The sequence below is a fragment of the Salmo salar genome, chromosome 14, assembly GCF_965601325.2.
Source record: "Salmo salar chromosome 14, fSalSal1, whole genome shotgun sequence".
Lineage (NCBI taxonomy): Eukaryota > Metazoa > Chordata > Actinopteri > Salmoniformes > Salmonidae > Salmo > Salmo salar.
This window is the reverse complement of record NC_138304.1, coordinates 90,851,431-90,867,533: the sequence shown is the minus strand read 5'-3', so window position 1 is coordinate 90,867,533 and position 16,103 is coordinate 90,851,431. Positions and strand designations below refer to the sequence as shown.

General features: G+C 46.7%; 1 protein-coding gene across 7 annotated transcripts in view; it reads right to left on the bottom strand.

Moving 5' to 3' along the window:
* LOC106570440 (engulfment and cell motility protein 1) overlaps nucleotides 1–16,103 on the bottom strand; it is a 201,828-nt gene that overhangs the window by 10,742 nt on the left and 174,983 nt on the right. For all 7 annotated transcript variants that reach the window (XM_082961266.1, XM_045694888.2, XM_045694887.2 and 4 more), the window contains 2 exons: nucleotides 10,257–10,420; nucleotides 4,522–4,634 (listed from right to left, as the gene is read on the bottom strand). In XM_082961266.1, coding sequence (XP_082817392.1) covers nucleotides 4,522–4,634; nucleotides 10,257–10,420 — 277 coding nt within the window. The remainder of the gene's footprint in view (nucleotides 1–4,521; nucleotides 4,635–10,256; nucleotides 10,421–16,103) is intronic.

Below are 16,103 nucleotides of genomic sequence, written 5' to 3'. Positions count from 1 at the left end.
AGGTGACAACAGTTGGTGTGATTATTCGCAAATGGAAGAAACACAAAAGAACTGTCAATCTCCCTCGGCCTGGGGCTCCATGCAAGATCTCACCTTGTGGAGTTGCAATGATCATGAGAACGGTGAGGAATCAGCCCAGAACTACACGGGAGGATCTTGTCAATGATCTCAAGTCAGCTGGGACCATAGTCACCAAGAAAACAATTGGTAACACACTACGCCGTGAAGGACTGAAATCCTGCAGCGCCCGCAAGGTCCCCCTGCTCAAGAAAGCACATATACATGCCCGTCTGAAGTTTGCCAATGAACATCTGAATGATTCAGAGGACAACTTAGTGAAAGTGTTGTGGTCAGATGAGACCAAAATGGAGCTCTTTGGCATCAACTCAACTCGCCGTGTTTGGAGGAGGAGGAATGCTGCCTATGACCCCAAGAACACCATCCTCACCGTCAAACATGGAGGTGGAAACCTTATGCTTTGGGGGTGTTTTTCTGCTAAGGAGACAGGACAACTTCACCGCATCAAAGGGCGATGGACGGGGCCATGTACCGTCAAATCTTGGTGAGACCCTCCTTTCCTCAGCCAGGGCATTGAAAATGGGTTGTGGATGGGTATTCCAGCATGACAATGACCCAAAACACACGGCCAAGGCAACAAAGGAGTGGCTCAAGAAGAAGCACATTAAGGTCCTGGAGTGGCCTAGCCAGTCTCCAGACCTTAATCCCATAGAAAATCTGTGGAGGGAGCTGAAGGTTCGAGTTGCCAAACGTCAGCCTTGAAACCTTAATGACTTGGAGAAGATCTGCAAAGAGGAGTGGGACAAAATCCCTCCTGAGATGTGTGCAAACCTGGTGGCCAACTACAAGAAACGTCTGACCTCTGTGATTGCCAACAAGGGTTTGCCACCAAGTACTATGTCACATTTTGCAGAGGGGTCAAATAATTATTTCCCTCATTAAAATGCAAACCAATTTATAACATTTTTGACATGCGTTTTACTAGATTTTTGTTGTTGTTATTCTGTCTCTCACTTTTCAAATAAACCTACCATTAAAATTATAGACTGATAATTTCTTTGTCAGTGGGCAAACGTACAAAATCAGCAGGGGATCAAATACTTTTTCCCTCACTGTATATGATATACTTTCTTGTCCTAGAGGGGAAATTTGTGTGATACTGCTTCCACAAACACACAAACATAGAACAACAGCCTGTCATACACCCCCCTCCCAGCCAGGCCAGACTGTGACCAGGTGGCAATTCCACATGAAGCCCTACAGGCCAGGCACCAGTCCGTTAATGCCTTCTCCCTCCGTCTCCCCTGCTGTTTAGCAGTTTTATTGACAGGGGGACAAAATAATGTTCAGCCTGCATCTAGGCACCCTATAGCACCTTCCCGATGGCATCATCTGGAACTCTGTGTTCAGTGCTGTGTGGGTCTGATTGGACCTTTCTGGCCTGTCTGATGATGGTCTCCTGGAAAATGTTTTCACTGTGTACCACTATGGGGCTGTGGTGTGTGGTGTTATCATGGGCTGTGGTGTGTGATGTTCTCATGGGCTGTGGTGTTATCATGGGCTGTGGTGTGTGATGTTCTCATGGGCTGTGGTGTGTGGTGTTATCATGGGCTGTGGTGTGTGGTGTTCTCATGGGCTGTGGTGTTATCATGGGCTGTGGTGTGTGATGTTCTCATGGGCTGTGGTGTGTGGTGTTATCATGGGCTGTGGTGTGTGGTGTTCTCATGGGCTGTGGTGTGTGGTGTTCTCATGGGCTGTGGTGTGTGATGTTCTCATGGGCTGTGGTGTGTGGTGTTATCATGGGCTGTGGTGTGTGGTGTTCTCATGGGCTGTGGTGTGTGGTGTTATCATGGGCTGTGGTGTGTGATGTTCTCGTGGGGTGTGGTGTTATCATGGGCTGTGGTGTGTGGTGTTATCATGGGCTGTGATGTTATCATGTGCTGTGGTGTGTGATGTTCTCATGGGCTGTGGTGTTATCATGGGCTGTGGTGTGTGGTGTTCTCATGGGCTGTGGTGTTATCATGGGCTGTGGTGTGTGGTGTTCTCATGGGCTGTGGTGTGTGGTGTTCTCATGGGCTGTGGTGTGTGGTGTTCTCATGGGCTGTGGTGTGTGGTGTTTTCATGGGCTGTGGTGTGTGGTGTTCTCATGGGCTGTGGTGTGTGGTGTTCTCATGGGCTGTGGTGTGTGATGTTCTCGTGGGGTGTGGTGTGTGGTGTTCTCATGGGCTGTGGTGTGTGGTGTTCTCATGGGCTGTGGTGTGTGGTGTTATCATGGGCTGTGGTGTGTGATGTTATCATGGGCTGTGGTGTGTGGTGTTCTCATGGGCTGTGGTGTGTGGTGTTATCATGGGCTGTAGTGTGTGGTGTTATCATGGGCTGTGGTGTGTGGTGCTATCATGGGCTGTGGTGTGTGGTGTTATCATGGGCTGTGGTGGCTAGCGTGACTGATAGCACCCGGCACTGGGGTGCTATCGCCCGCTGGGCAGTTGGGGCCGGCTGGCACACAGGCTGGCATGCCTGGGCACTGTGGGCAGGCCTCCTGTAGAGCAAGGCCTGGCACTTTATTCTCTACCCATTATGCATGTCCCTGGAAGAGCAGAACTAGGCTGGGGACTGGGGAGGGTTGGTTGGCACTCGCATGGACAACACAGTCCAAATCCTAATTGCTGAGAATAGACATTTGGCAGCAGGGAGGCTGGCGCTGGTCTGTGGGGAGAGACTCCCTAATACTGTTCCGGCATCACACTTAGCGATTTGTATACGTATATTGTATGTGGAAATATGATTTGAGAGGAGTCCTTTAGGAATGAAGCACATGGAAAGTGCCGGGTGGAGGTGTGGATCTGCAAGTATACTAATTCTTCAGTTGTGCTCACTACAGTGTGGTGGCAGACAGCCCACAGGCCCTGGGCTGGGACGACAGCGCTTCCAGGGCACCTCAACAATACGTAACCTGTGTGTGCGTGTGTGTGTGTGCATGAGAGAGACAGAAGCGGTTTATGTCTGTGTAGGGGAGAGACGGAAGAGGACAGAGATTTAATCCTCTCCGGCTGTGAAAAGCACCACATTATAGCGGTGCTAACCGATAAGGCCTCCCCCTCTCCTCTCCTCTCCTCTCCTCTCCTCTCCTCTCCTCCTCTCCTCTCCTCTCCTCTCCTCTCCTCTCCTCTCCTCTCCTCTCCTCTCCTCTCCTCTCTCCCTGCTGTGTCCAGGCCTATGTGCCAGCCAGTCAGTCAGTGTGAAAAAGGATATTAGGCTCAATGCTCCCCAAACACTCCACTCTGAAGTGTAAATGCTTCATCTGTCCTCCAGCTCCACAGTCATTTACAGGGAAAGGATGAACAAGCTTCCATTCCACTGCCACAGTTAAATCAAGGACAGGGAGATATATTGTGTCCCAAATGGAACCCGATTCCCTTTAAAGTGCACTACTTTTGACCAGGACCAATAGGGCTCTGGTCAAAATTAGTGTACTATATAGGGAATAGGTTGCCATTTGGGAACACAGCCATAAACTAAGCTTCTACTGAAAGGAGGGATTTTGATGTTACTGTTAATAAAAGCTATGTAGAATGTCATGGGACCTGGGACACACGACGCCAACAAACGCCTAGACAAAAGAGGAGTCACTAACAGATAAAACGGCCCACATTTCCCTCAGACATCCGATACAGCCGCAGCACTGAAGGAACTAGTTCTATCTGGGTCCAAAGGTTCTGAGGAGTCACACTAACCAACTTCATGTCTATTCCAGAACTCTGAGATGACCAGGAAGAGCTTCAGAAGCCCGGCTGGGAATTTAATTAGGCCGTTCCTCCATTAGTGAAATGGATTCATGCACTTCAGAGCAATGAGGCTCAGTGGAACTGTAGAGCTGGGGACAGAAACCGTTCCAGACAAAACGGTAAGGGCCACACAGCTCAGATATTAGCTGCTTTTTGAAGCAATAGGCTGTCTTAGTAAATTCCTGACACTGTGTTAAACACTGACTACACAAAACATTAAGGACACCTGCTCTTTCCTTGATATTGACTAACCGGGTGAATCCAGGTGAAAGCTATGATCCCTTATTGATGTCACTTGTTAAATCCACTTCAATCAGTGTAGATGAAGGGGAGGAGACAGATAAATGAAGGAATTTAAAGCTTTGAGACATGGATTGCGCAATTCAATATTAGGAAGGTGTTCTTAATGTTTGGTTTGGCACACACATGTTTGTGCGTGTGTATGTGTGTGTTTTCTTGATTCACAGCGACAGAGCCATTACTGACCCAATCACAAAGGCAAATAGTGACGGAGGAGGCAGTCCAAGTAAGTTTGTGTGTGTGTGTGTGTGTGTGTGTGTGTGTGTGTGTGTGTGTGTGTGTGTGTGTGTGTGTGTGTGTGTGTGTGTGTGTGTGTGTCTGTGTGTGTGTGTGTGTGTGTGTGTGTGTGTGTGTGTGTGTCTGTGTGTGTGTCTGTGTGTGTGTGTGTCTGTGTGTGGTGTGTGTGTGTCACCCCTACCTTGCCTCCGGCGGCTGCTGATCTTCCTGAAGCAGGTTCCGTCACACAGACGGTTGAGCCTCTGTTGTTTGATCAGCTCCATGATCTCTGGCTGGATCTTCTCCCGCAGCTCCCTACGGACCAGACAGAGAAACAGTCAGTCAGTCACAGAGAGAACAGGAAACAGTCAGTCAGAAACATAGGGACCAGTCAGTCAGAAACACAGGGACCAGTCAGTCAGTAACAGAGAGAGAACAGGAACCAGTCAGTCAGTAACACAGGGACCAGTCAGCCAGTAACACAGAGAGAACAGGAACCAGTCAGTCAGTAACACAGGGACCAGTCAGACAGTAACACAGAGACCTGTCAGTCAGTAACACAGAGAGAACAGGAACCAGTCAGTCAGTAACATAGGGACCAGTCAGCCAGTAACACAGGGACCAGTCAGCCAGTAACACAGAGAGAACAGGAACCAGTCAGTCAGTAACACAGGAACCAGTCAGCCAGTAACACAGGGACCAGTCAGCCAGTAACACAGGGACCAGTCAGCCAGTAACACAGGGACCAGTCAGCCAGTAACACAGAGAGAACAGGAACCAGTCAGTCAGTAACACAGAGACCAGTTAGACAGTAACACAGGAACCAGTCAGTCAGTAACACAGAGACCAGTTAGTCAGTAACACAGAGACCAGTCAGTCAGTAACACAGGGACCAGTCAGTCAGTAACACAGGGACCAGTCAGTCAGTAACACAGGGACCAGTCAGTCAGTAACACAGAGACCAGTCAGTCAGTAACACAGGAACCAGTCAGTCAGTAACACAGGGACCAGTCAGTCAGTAACACAGGAACCTGTCAGTCAGTAACACAGGAACCTGTCAGTCAGTAACACAGAGACCAGTCAGTCAGTAACACAGAGACCAGTCAGTCAGTGTAACAGAGAAAACAGAGACCAGTCAGTCAGTAACACAGAGACCAGTCAGACAGTAACACAGAGACCATTCAGACAGTAACACAGAGACCAGTCAGTCAGTAACACAGAGACCAGTCAGTCAGTGTAACAGAGAAAACAGAGACCAGTCAGTCAGTAACACAGAGACCAGTCAGTCAGTAACACAGGGACCAGTCAGACAGTAACACAGAGACCAGTCAGTCAGTGTAACAGAGAAAACAGAGACCAGTCAGTCAGTAACACAGAGACCAGTCCGTCAGTGTAACAGAGAAAACAGAGACCAGTCAGTCAGTAACACAGGGACCAGTCAGACAGTAACACAGAGACCAGTCAGTCAGTAACACAGAGACCAGTCAGACAGTGTAACAGAGAAAACAGAGACCAGTCAGTCAGTAACACAGAGACCAGTCAGTCAGTTACAAAGGGGACCAGTCAGACAGTAACACAGAGACCAGTCAGTCAGTAACACACGAGACCAGTCAGTCAGTGTAACAGAGAAAACAGAGACCAGTCAGTCAGTAACACAGAGACCAGTCAGACAGTAACACAGAGACCAGTCAGTCAGTAACACAGAGACCAGTCAGTCAGTGTAACAGAGAAAACAGAGACCAGTCAGACAGTAACACAGGGACCAGTCAGACAGTTACAAAGGGACCTGTCAGTCAGTAACACAGAGACCAGTCAGTCAGTAACACAGAGACCAGTCAGTCAGTGTAACAGAGAAAACAGAGACCAGTCAGTCAGTAACACAGAGACCAGTCAGTCAGTAACACAGAGACCAGTCAGACAGTAACACAGAGACCAGTCAGACAGTAACACAGAGACCAGTCAGTCAGTGTAACAGAGAAAACAGAGACCAGTCAGTCAGTAACACAGAGACCAGTCAGACAGTAACACAGAGACCAGTCAGTCAGTAACACAGAGACCAGTCAGTCAGTGTAACAGAGAAAACAGAGACCAGTCAGACAGTAACACAGGGACCAGTCAGACAGTAACACAGAGACCAGTCAGTCAGTAACACAGAGACCAGTCAGTCAGTAACACAGAGACCAGTCAGTCAGTGTAACAGAGAAAACAGAGACCAGTCAGTCAGTAACACAGGAACCAGTCAGTCAGTAAGAGAGAGAGATAGAGACTCCCTGGCACAACACACACTGGGTTTTGTCCCAAATGGCACCCTATTCCCTGGTCAAAATAGTGCACTATATAGGGCAGGGGCAGTCAACTCTTACCCTATGAGGACCGGAGCCTGCTGGTTTTCTGTTCTACCTGATCATTAATTGCACCCACCTGGTGTCCCAGGTCTAAATCAGTCCCTGACTAGAGGGGAGTCACCCAGCTGGTGTCCCAGGTCTAAATCAGTCCCTGACTAGAGGGGATTCACCCACCTGGTGTTCCAGGTCTAAATCAGTCCCTGACTAGAGGGGAATCACCCACCTGGTGTCCCAGGTCTAAATCAGTCCCTGACTAGAGGGGATTCACCCACCTGGTGTCCCAGGTCTAAATCAGTCCCTGACTAGAGGGGAATCAAACCACCTGGTGTCCCAGGTCTAAATCAGTCCCTGACTAGAGGGGATTCACCCACCTGGTGTCCCAGGTCTAAATCAGTCCCTGACTAGAGGGGATTCACCCACCTGGTGTCCCAGGTCTAAATCAGTCCCTGACTAGAGGGAAATCACCCACCTGGTGTCCCAGGTCTAAATCAGTCCAAGACTAGAGGGGAATCACCCACCTGGTGTCCCAGGTCTAAATCAGTCCCTGACTAGAGGGGAATCACCCACCTGGTGTCCCAGGTCTAAATCAGTCCCTGACTAGAGGGGAATCACCCACCTGGTGTCCCAGGTCTAAATCAGTCCCTGACTAGAGGGGATTCACCCACCTGGTGTCCCAGGTCTAAATCAGTCCCTGACTAGAGGGGATTCACCCACCTGGTGTCCCAGGTCTAATTCAGTCCCTGACTAGAGGGGAATCACCCACCTGGTGTCCCAGGTCTAAATCAGTCCAAGACTAGAGAAGAATCACCCACCTGGTGTCCCAGGTCTAAATCAGTCCAAGACTAGAGAAGAATCACCCACCTGGTGTCCCAGGTCGAAATCAGTCCCAGGTCTAAAAGCAGTCTCAGTCACAGGCTGAGGCAAACTGGAATTAGGCACACTAACCAGACGACCTATTTGAATAGAACTGCACTATTCAAACTGGAAACATAAACAACTGACTCTGTCCACACACAAAGCATTATGAGTGCTAGGACCACATATGGTGAGGTGGGAAAACATTAGAGGAACACGCATACACAAACGCAGACACACACACACACAAACGCAGACACACGCACACACGAACGCAGACACACATACACACACACGCACATCCAATCCCCCTGAGCGAGATGCACAGCCCCCTGCAGTGATCTGTCATTTAGCCTAGCCTGTATGTTTCTCTGCGTGCTCTTCCTCTGCATATGAAAGCTCTGAACACAGCCCCTAACATCCAGCCAACATGAATTATACATAAATCCTCATCTGACTGGGGAAACACGCAGTCCCATAACTTCCCAGCCAGTCAGGACGCTGCTGTGGAAAAAACTGCCTATCAGAGGGCTGCTGTGGAGCTGACTGTCGAATCAGATTCTCTTTCTCATTAGGTCAGGCTCTCTGTGCCTTTCCCTAGCAATTATTTCCACTGGCTCTGTGCTTTCTGATCATCAGTGGACTAAGTCATTACATTGATCTGTAGTTGGATGTTGAGTAGACATACATGTAAAGTTGAAGTTTCCACAAGGTACAGATCGAAGATCAGCTTCCTCTCCCCCAATCCTAGTAGGGAAAAAGCTAAACTGACCCAAGATCAGCATGTAGGGGCAACTTCACCCTACTCTGATAACTGTCAGTGGGAGGGGACGCTAAGGATTCAGTTACTGTACATGTAATGACAGCTAGGGCATTTGATGTATAACATTTGTGTGGGAATAATCTATATGGTTCGACTCCCATAGTGAAAGCGTTTTTGTCTGTCGCCATGTCTATGTCTCAGACTTTTGGCACTGCCATTTTATAAATCAGATTCATTGCAGCTTAATCTCATTCACCCTTCACCTCTGAAAAGCACCTAAATTAGCTCTTTCAAAGGCTACATACTGTAGATAATACTCTGCGATGGCTTGTATCAAATGTACCTGACACAGAGTATAGAGTGGCAGGACCCACTGAGATGGGAGTGGAATCCAAATAGAAATGGAAACGTACTTCATTATTGAAGCGTGACATATTGAACCAAAATTATATGGAGGATTCAAGAATGAATTATAAATGACTTTTCTCCCCTTTTATACAGTTACTGTATTGTAGATTACATTAGGTAAAGCTGTACATTAAGTGCACTACTTTTGACCAAGGGCCCTATGTAGGAAATTTGGAACCAGCCTAACACCTTCTCTCATAAATGTTTCCTCTGCACTAATGAATTTAATATTCATTCTTTTTAAGACCCTGTTTATATAAGTTGGTCTAATTTGAGTGAGTGCCCTGACAGAAGGTAAATGTTCCACTGGTCTTTCTTTCCAGCACATTGCATTTCTAACGTTTGAACAACCCCACGAGCCCAAACATCTGATGCTTACCGTCTAAAAGCTAAAACCATTTCCCCTCCCTCATTTCTCCAATAACAATTACCCTTTCACATGATCAATATCAGCTCCATAAATGCCACTGCCCGGTTCTTCAGGGACCAAGCTGGCTGTATGAAATGATTTTCAATTCCTTAAAATACAGTGACAGGACAAACAATGTTCTTCATTACCATGATTTTATCCATAAGCAGTTAATGAGTGCTTTAATAGAACTGAACACACACACAGTCTCTCTAGTCTAATGCACTATAAGACCGTAATGGAGTATTCACTCAGAACACCATTTGTAGACAAATTCGATTTTAATGCAGATTTTCTATCCTGAGGGGAACCGAACGCAGGTGTGCTGTGCCAATAGCCGACATTATATGAACAAATGGATAAAGGATGGAAATGAGCGAGGGTGGAGGGACATTTTATTAAATTAGTATTAACTAACGTGTTTCCTTTCTTCCACAGTCATATTGTCTCTTGTTCCCTTTATTTTCATCTGTTTTTGGACTGGATAAAGGATGGGGCATGAGGACATCCATGTCATGAATATTAGCAGCTATTTCCTTTCTTCTCTCTCACTGCCTCAATGTTTTTGTCTTCTTTTAATGAAGGATTGGGTACATCTAGATAGCGATATCACTGACTGCGTCCTTCTCGAGCAGTTCCATCTTTTCCTATTGAGAGGACCATCACTCACGGTAGCCTGGCGGGTAGGATCGAATCCCCGAGCTGACAAGGTAAAAACCTGTTGCTCTGCCCCTGAGAAAGGCAGTTAACCCACTGTTTACCGGGCGCCGATGACGTTGATTAAGGCCCCCCCCCCCCGCACCTCTCTGATTCAGAAGGGTTGGGTTAAATACGGAAGACACATTTCAGTATTTATTTAACCTTTATTTAACTAGGCAAGTCAGTTAAGAACAAATTCTTATTTACAATGACGGCCTACCCCGGACGACGCTGGGCCAATTGTGCGCCACCCTCTGGGACTCCCAATCACGGCTGGTTGTGATACAGCCTGGTATCGAACCAGGGTCTGTAGTGACACCTCTAGCACTGAGATGAAGTGCCTTACACCGCTGCGCCACTCGGGATGTATTCAGTTGTACAATTGACGAGGTATCCCCCTTTCCCATCCTCACTCACTCACTCACACACACACACACACACACACACAGTAGACTCACAGGATGGGGCGGGACTGGAAGTCTTCTTGGTTCATCCTCTCAGACTGGCGTATCTTCAGGATCTCAGTGTAACTCAGGTTCTGCAGGCGACTCTTCAACTGGTCCAGGGAATTAGGCTTCTGTGTCAGCGCTCGCATGATCTGATCCCTCACCACCTGCATCACCTGGGAGGAGAAGAAAGAGGGGGATTTAGAAGAGTGGAGAGGTGGAAAGACCTTGGATGTCTGGACAGGAGGTAGAGAGAGAAGGAAACCTAGGTTACACATATGGGGCTGGTTTCCTAGACACAGATTTATCTTAGACCTGGTCTAGAAAGCATTCTCAATGGAGGTTCTTCATTAAAATAGATCTTTTGGACTAGGATGAATCTCTGTCTAGGAAACCGTCCCATGATGTGATGGAAAGATGCCATTTTATGAAGGCACTTTGGATGGAATATTTTTATTTTTATTACTTGCACACAGCTATTAGAATATATATCAAAGATGTCTCAGTGGACATTTTCAGATCACTTTTTGGAGCTCTCAGGCAAACATCCCAGCTCAAAACGTATCTGCTCTCCAGGATGTTTGCAGAGCTCAGGAGAATAGCAGGAGCTGAGTGAGAGAGACACGATGTGAGAAGGGGAGGAAGTGAACGCCTGCGGCAGAAAGTCAGACGAACAAACAAATGATCAGCATATCAAAGGACCTGTCAGTCTGGGACGACACGGGCTGCTGTCACGCTACAAAGGCCTCGTCTGTGTCCCAAAAGGCACCCTATTCCATATATAGTGCACTACTTTTGAACAGAGCCCAATGGGCCCTGGTCAAAAGTAGTTCACTATATAGGGAAGGCAGCCGCTGTTTGCTCTGACTGTAGGAGCAGTGCGATCAGCGCTCACACAATTAGAGCCCAAATCTTCGAGCGAGCCAGGTACACTAAACATGCACATTTATTAAACAGGAATTTAACAGGAGACAATTCCATCATTGATATCTAGATGACCACAGATCACACCAATAACATGTTCTACTGAATGGAACATGTAACATGCTGTTATGATTATAGAATAAACTCCTCTGTGAACCATGTCGCAGACACCGATCCCTCGCTTCCGGATGAGCTAAACACCTTCTCCGCTTCGAGGAAAACGTGCTGCCAACATGGACCCCCTCAGCTCAATAGGACTGTTCTCGTTCTCTGTGGCTGACGTGAGCACGTCATTTAAGCGTGTTAACCCTCGCAAGGTTGCCGGCCCAGACGGAATCCAAGTCACGTCCTCAGAGCATGTGCAGACCAGCTGGCTGGATTGTTTACGGACATATTCAATCTCCAAATATACCAGTCTGTTGTCCCCACTTGCTTCAAGATGTCCACCATTGTTCCTGTACAAGAAAGCGAAGGTAACTGAACTAAATGACTATCGCCCTGTAGCACTCACTTCTGTCATCATGAAGTGCTTTGAGAGGCTAGTTAAGGACCATATGACCTCCACCTTACACAACACCCTAGACCCACTACAATTCATATACCGCCCCAACAGATCCATGGACAACGCAATCTCCATTGCACTCCACAATGCCCTATCCAACCTGGACAAGATAAATACCTATGTGAGAATGCTGATCATCAGCTACAGCGTTTAACACCATAGTGCACTCCAAGCACATCACTAAGCTCAAGGCCCTGAGTCTAAAGCCCTCCCTGCACAAGTCCTGGACTTCCTGATGGGATGACCCCAAGTGGTGAAGGTAGGCAACACCACCTCCGCCATGCTGATCCTCAACTCGGGGGCCCCACAGGGATACGTGCTCAGCCCCCTCTTGTACTCCCTGTTCACCCATGACTGCGTGGCCTTGCATGTCTCTAACTTAATCAAGATTGCAACAATGACAAGACAGCATAGAGGGAGGAGGCGAGAGCCTTGGCCAAGTGGTGCCAGGAAAATAACCTCTCCCTCAACTAAACGAAGGAGCTGATCGTGGACTACAGGAGCTAGTAGCGAGAGCATGTCCCCATCCACGTCGACGGGGCTGCAGTGGAGAGGTTACAAAAGTCCTCGGCGTGCACATCACTGACGACCTGAAATGGTCCCTTCACACAGACAGTGTTGTGAAGAAGGCGCAACAACATCAGGAGGCTGAAGAAATTAGTCTTGGCCCCTAAAACCCTCACAAACTTCTACAGATGCACTATTAAGAGCATCTTGTCGGGCTGTATCACCGCCTGGTACGGCAACTTCACCGTCTGGAACGGCAACTGCACCGCCCGCAACCTCAGGGCTCTCCAGAGGGTGGTGAGGTCTACCCGACGCATCATCGGGAGCACACTGCCTGCCCTTCGGGACAACTACAGCACCCGGTGTCACAGGAAGCCAAAAAGAACACCAATAACCTCAGCCACGGCCACTTCACCCCACTAAAAAGAGGAGACAGCATAGGTGCATCAAAGCTGGGACTGAAAGACAGAAGCTGTTTATCAAACTCCAGGCCATCAGAATGTTAAATAGTCACCACTCTGCCTTGGGCTTTGGTCACGGGTACTAGCTGGCTACCACCCTAAAGTCATTGGACACTGGTCACTTTAGTACCGTTTACATACTGTTTCACCCACTTTATATGTACAGTTGAAGTCAGAAGTTTACATACACCTTAGACAAATACATTTAAACTCAGTTTTTCACAATTCCTGACATTTAATCCTAGTAAAAATTCCCTGTTTTAGGTCAGTTAAGATCACCACTTTATTTTAAGAATGTGAAATGTCAGAATAATAGTAGAAATAATTATTTATTTCAGGTTTTATTTCTTTCATCACATTCCCAGTGGGTCAGAAGTTTACATACACTCAATTAGTATTTGGTAGCATTGCCTTTAAATTGTTTAACTTGGGTCAAATGTTTCAAGTAGCCTTCCACAAGCTTCCCACAAAAAGTTGGGTGAATTTTGGCCCATTCCTCCTGACAGAGCTGGTGTAACTGAGTCAGGTTTGTAGGCCTCCTTGCTCGCACAGGCTTTTTCAGTTCTGCCCAAAAATTGTCTATAGGATTGAGCTCTGTAATAGCTATGTAATGGCCACTCCAATAATTTGACATTGTTGTCCTTAAGCCATTTTGCCACAACTTTGGAAGTATGCTTGGGGTCATTGTCCATTTGGAAGATCCATTTGCAACCAAGCTTTAACTTTCTGACTGATGTCTTGAGATGTTGCTTCAATATATCCACATAATTGTCCTGCCTCATGATGCCATCTATTTTGTGAAGTGCACCAGTCCCTCCTGCAGCAAAGCACCCCCGCAACAACGTGCTTCACGGTTGGGATGGTGTTCTTCGGCTTGCAAGCTTCCTCCTTTCTCCTCCAAAATTATTATAAAATTATGGCCAAACAGTTCTATTTTTGTTTCATCAGAGGACACTAGAGGACACTTTCGAAAAAGTACGATGGCGGTTTTGGAGCAGTGGCATCTTCCTTGCTGAGCGGCTTTTTAGGTTAGGTCGATATATAACTCGTTTTACTATAGATATAGATACTTTTGTACCTGTTTCCTGCAGCAATTTCACAAGGTCCTTTGCTGTTGTTCTGGGATTGATTTGCACTTTTCGCACCAAAGTACGTTCATCTCTAGGAGACAGAACGCGTCTCCTTCCTGTGCGGTATGACAGCTGCGTGGTCTCATGGTGTTTATACTTGCGTACTATTGTTTGTACAGATGAACGTGGTACCTTCAGGCATTTGGAAATTGCTCCCAAGGATGAACCAGACTTGTGGAGGTCTACAAGTTGCTTTCTGAGGTCTTGGCTGATTTGTTTTGATTTTCCCATGATGTCAAACAAGAGTCACTGAGTTTGAAGGTAGGCCTTGAAATGCATCTACAGGTACACCTCCAACTGACTCAAATGATGTCAATTAGCCTATCAGAACCTTCTTAAGCTATGACATCAATTTCTGGAATTTTCCAAGCTGTTTAAAGGCACAGTCAACTTAGTGTATGTAAACTTCTGACCCACTGGAATTGTGATACAGTATAAGTGAAATAATCTGTCTGTAAACAATTGTTGGAAAAATGACTTGTGTCATGCACAAAGTAGATGTCCTAACCGACTTGCCAAAACTATAGTTTGTTAACAAGAAATTTGTGGAGTGATTGAAAAACAAGTTTTAATGACTCCAATCTAAGTGTATGTAAACTTCTGACTTCAACTGTATATACTGTATTTTAGTCATGGCTCATCCTATATAACTACTGCTGTACACACTTTTTCCATTCATATAGTGTCCATACTATCTATACACACACACCCAACATATATAAACTCAGCAAAAAAAGAAACGTCCCTTTTTCAGGACCCTGTCTTTTCAAAGATAATTCGTAAAAATCCAAATAACTTCACAGATCTTCATTGTAAAGGGTTTAAACACTGTTTCCTATGCTTGTTCAATGAACCATAAACAATTAATGAACATGCACTTGTGGAACGGCCGTTAAGACACTAACAGCTTACAGATGGTAGGCAATTAAGGTCACAGTTGTGAAAACTTAGGACACTAAAGAGGCCTTTCTACTGACTCTGAAAAACACCAAAAGAAAGATGCCCAGGGTCCCTGCTCACCTGCGTGAACATGCCTTAGGCATGCTGCAAGGAGGCATGAGGACTGCAGATGTGGCCAGGGCAATAAATTGCAATGTCCATACTGTGAGACGCCTAAGACAGCGCTACAGGGAGACAGGACGGACAGCTGATCGTGTAACAACACCTACACAATTTAAAATGGATTAAAAGTGTGATTTTGTGTCACTGGCCTACACACAATAACCCATAAGTGGAATTGTATTTTTAGAACATTTTACAAATTCATAAAAAATGAGAAGCTGGGTCTCCCGAGTGGCGCAGTGGTCTAAGGCACTGCATCACAGTGCTAGCTGTGCCACTAGAGATTCTGGGTTCGAGTCCAGGCTCTGTCGCAGCAGGCCGCAACCGGGAGACCCATGGGGCGGCGCACAATCGGCCCAGCGTCGTCCCATCACGCACTAACGACTCCTGTGGAAGGCAGGGCACAGTGCACGCTGACACGGTCGCCAGGTGCACGGTGTTTCCTCCAACACATTTGTGCGGCTGGCTTCCAGGTTAAGCGGGCGTTGTGTCAAGAAGCAGTGCGGCTTGGCTGGGTTGTGTTTCGGAGGACGCACAACTCTCGACCGTCGCCTCTCAAGGTTCCGGAGTTGCAGCGATGAGACAAGACTGTAACTTCCAATTGGGTACCACAAAATTGGGGAGAAAAAGGGGTAATTTTTTATTTTTTAATTTATGAAAAGCTGAAATGTCTTGAGTCAATAAGTATTCAACCCCTTTGTTATGGCAATCCTGTACAGAATAAAAAATATTCCAAAACATGCATCCTGTTTGCAATAACGCACTAAAGTAAAACTGCAAAAAAATGTGGAAAAGAAATGAAATTTATGTCCTGACTACAAAGCATTATGTTAGGGGAAAACCGAAAACAACACATCACTGAGTACCATATTTTCAAGCATGGTGGTGGCTGCAGCATGTTATGGGTATGCTTGTCATTGGCAAGGACTTGGGAAAAGACGGAAAAGAACTAAGCACAGGCAAAATCCTAGAGGAAAACCTTGTTCAGTCTGCTTTTCAACAGATACTGGGAGACAAATTCAGCTTTCAGCAGGACAATAACCTAAAACACGAGACCAAATATACACTGGAGTTGCTTACCAAGACGAAATTTTATGTTTGAGTGGCCTAGTTTAAGTTTTGACTTAAATCGTCTTGAAAATCTATGCCAAGACTTGAAAATGGCTGTCTAACAATGATCAAGATCCAACCTGACAGAGCTTGAATTTTAAAA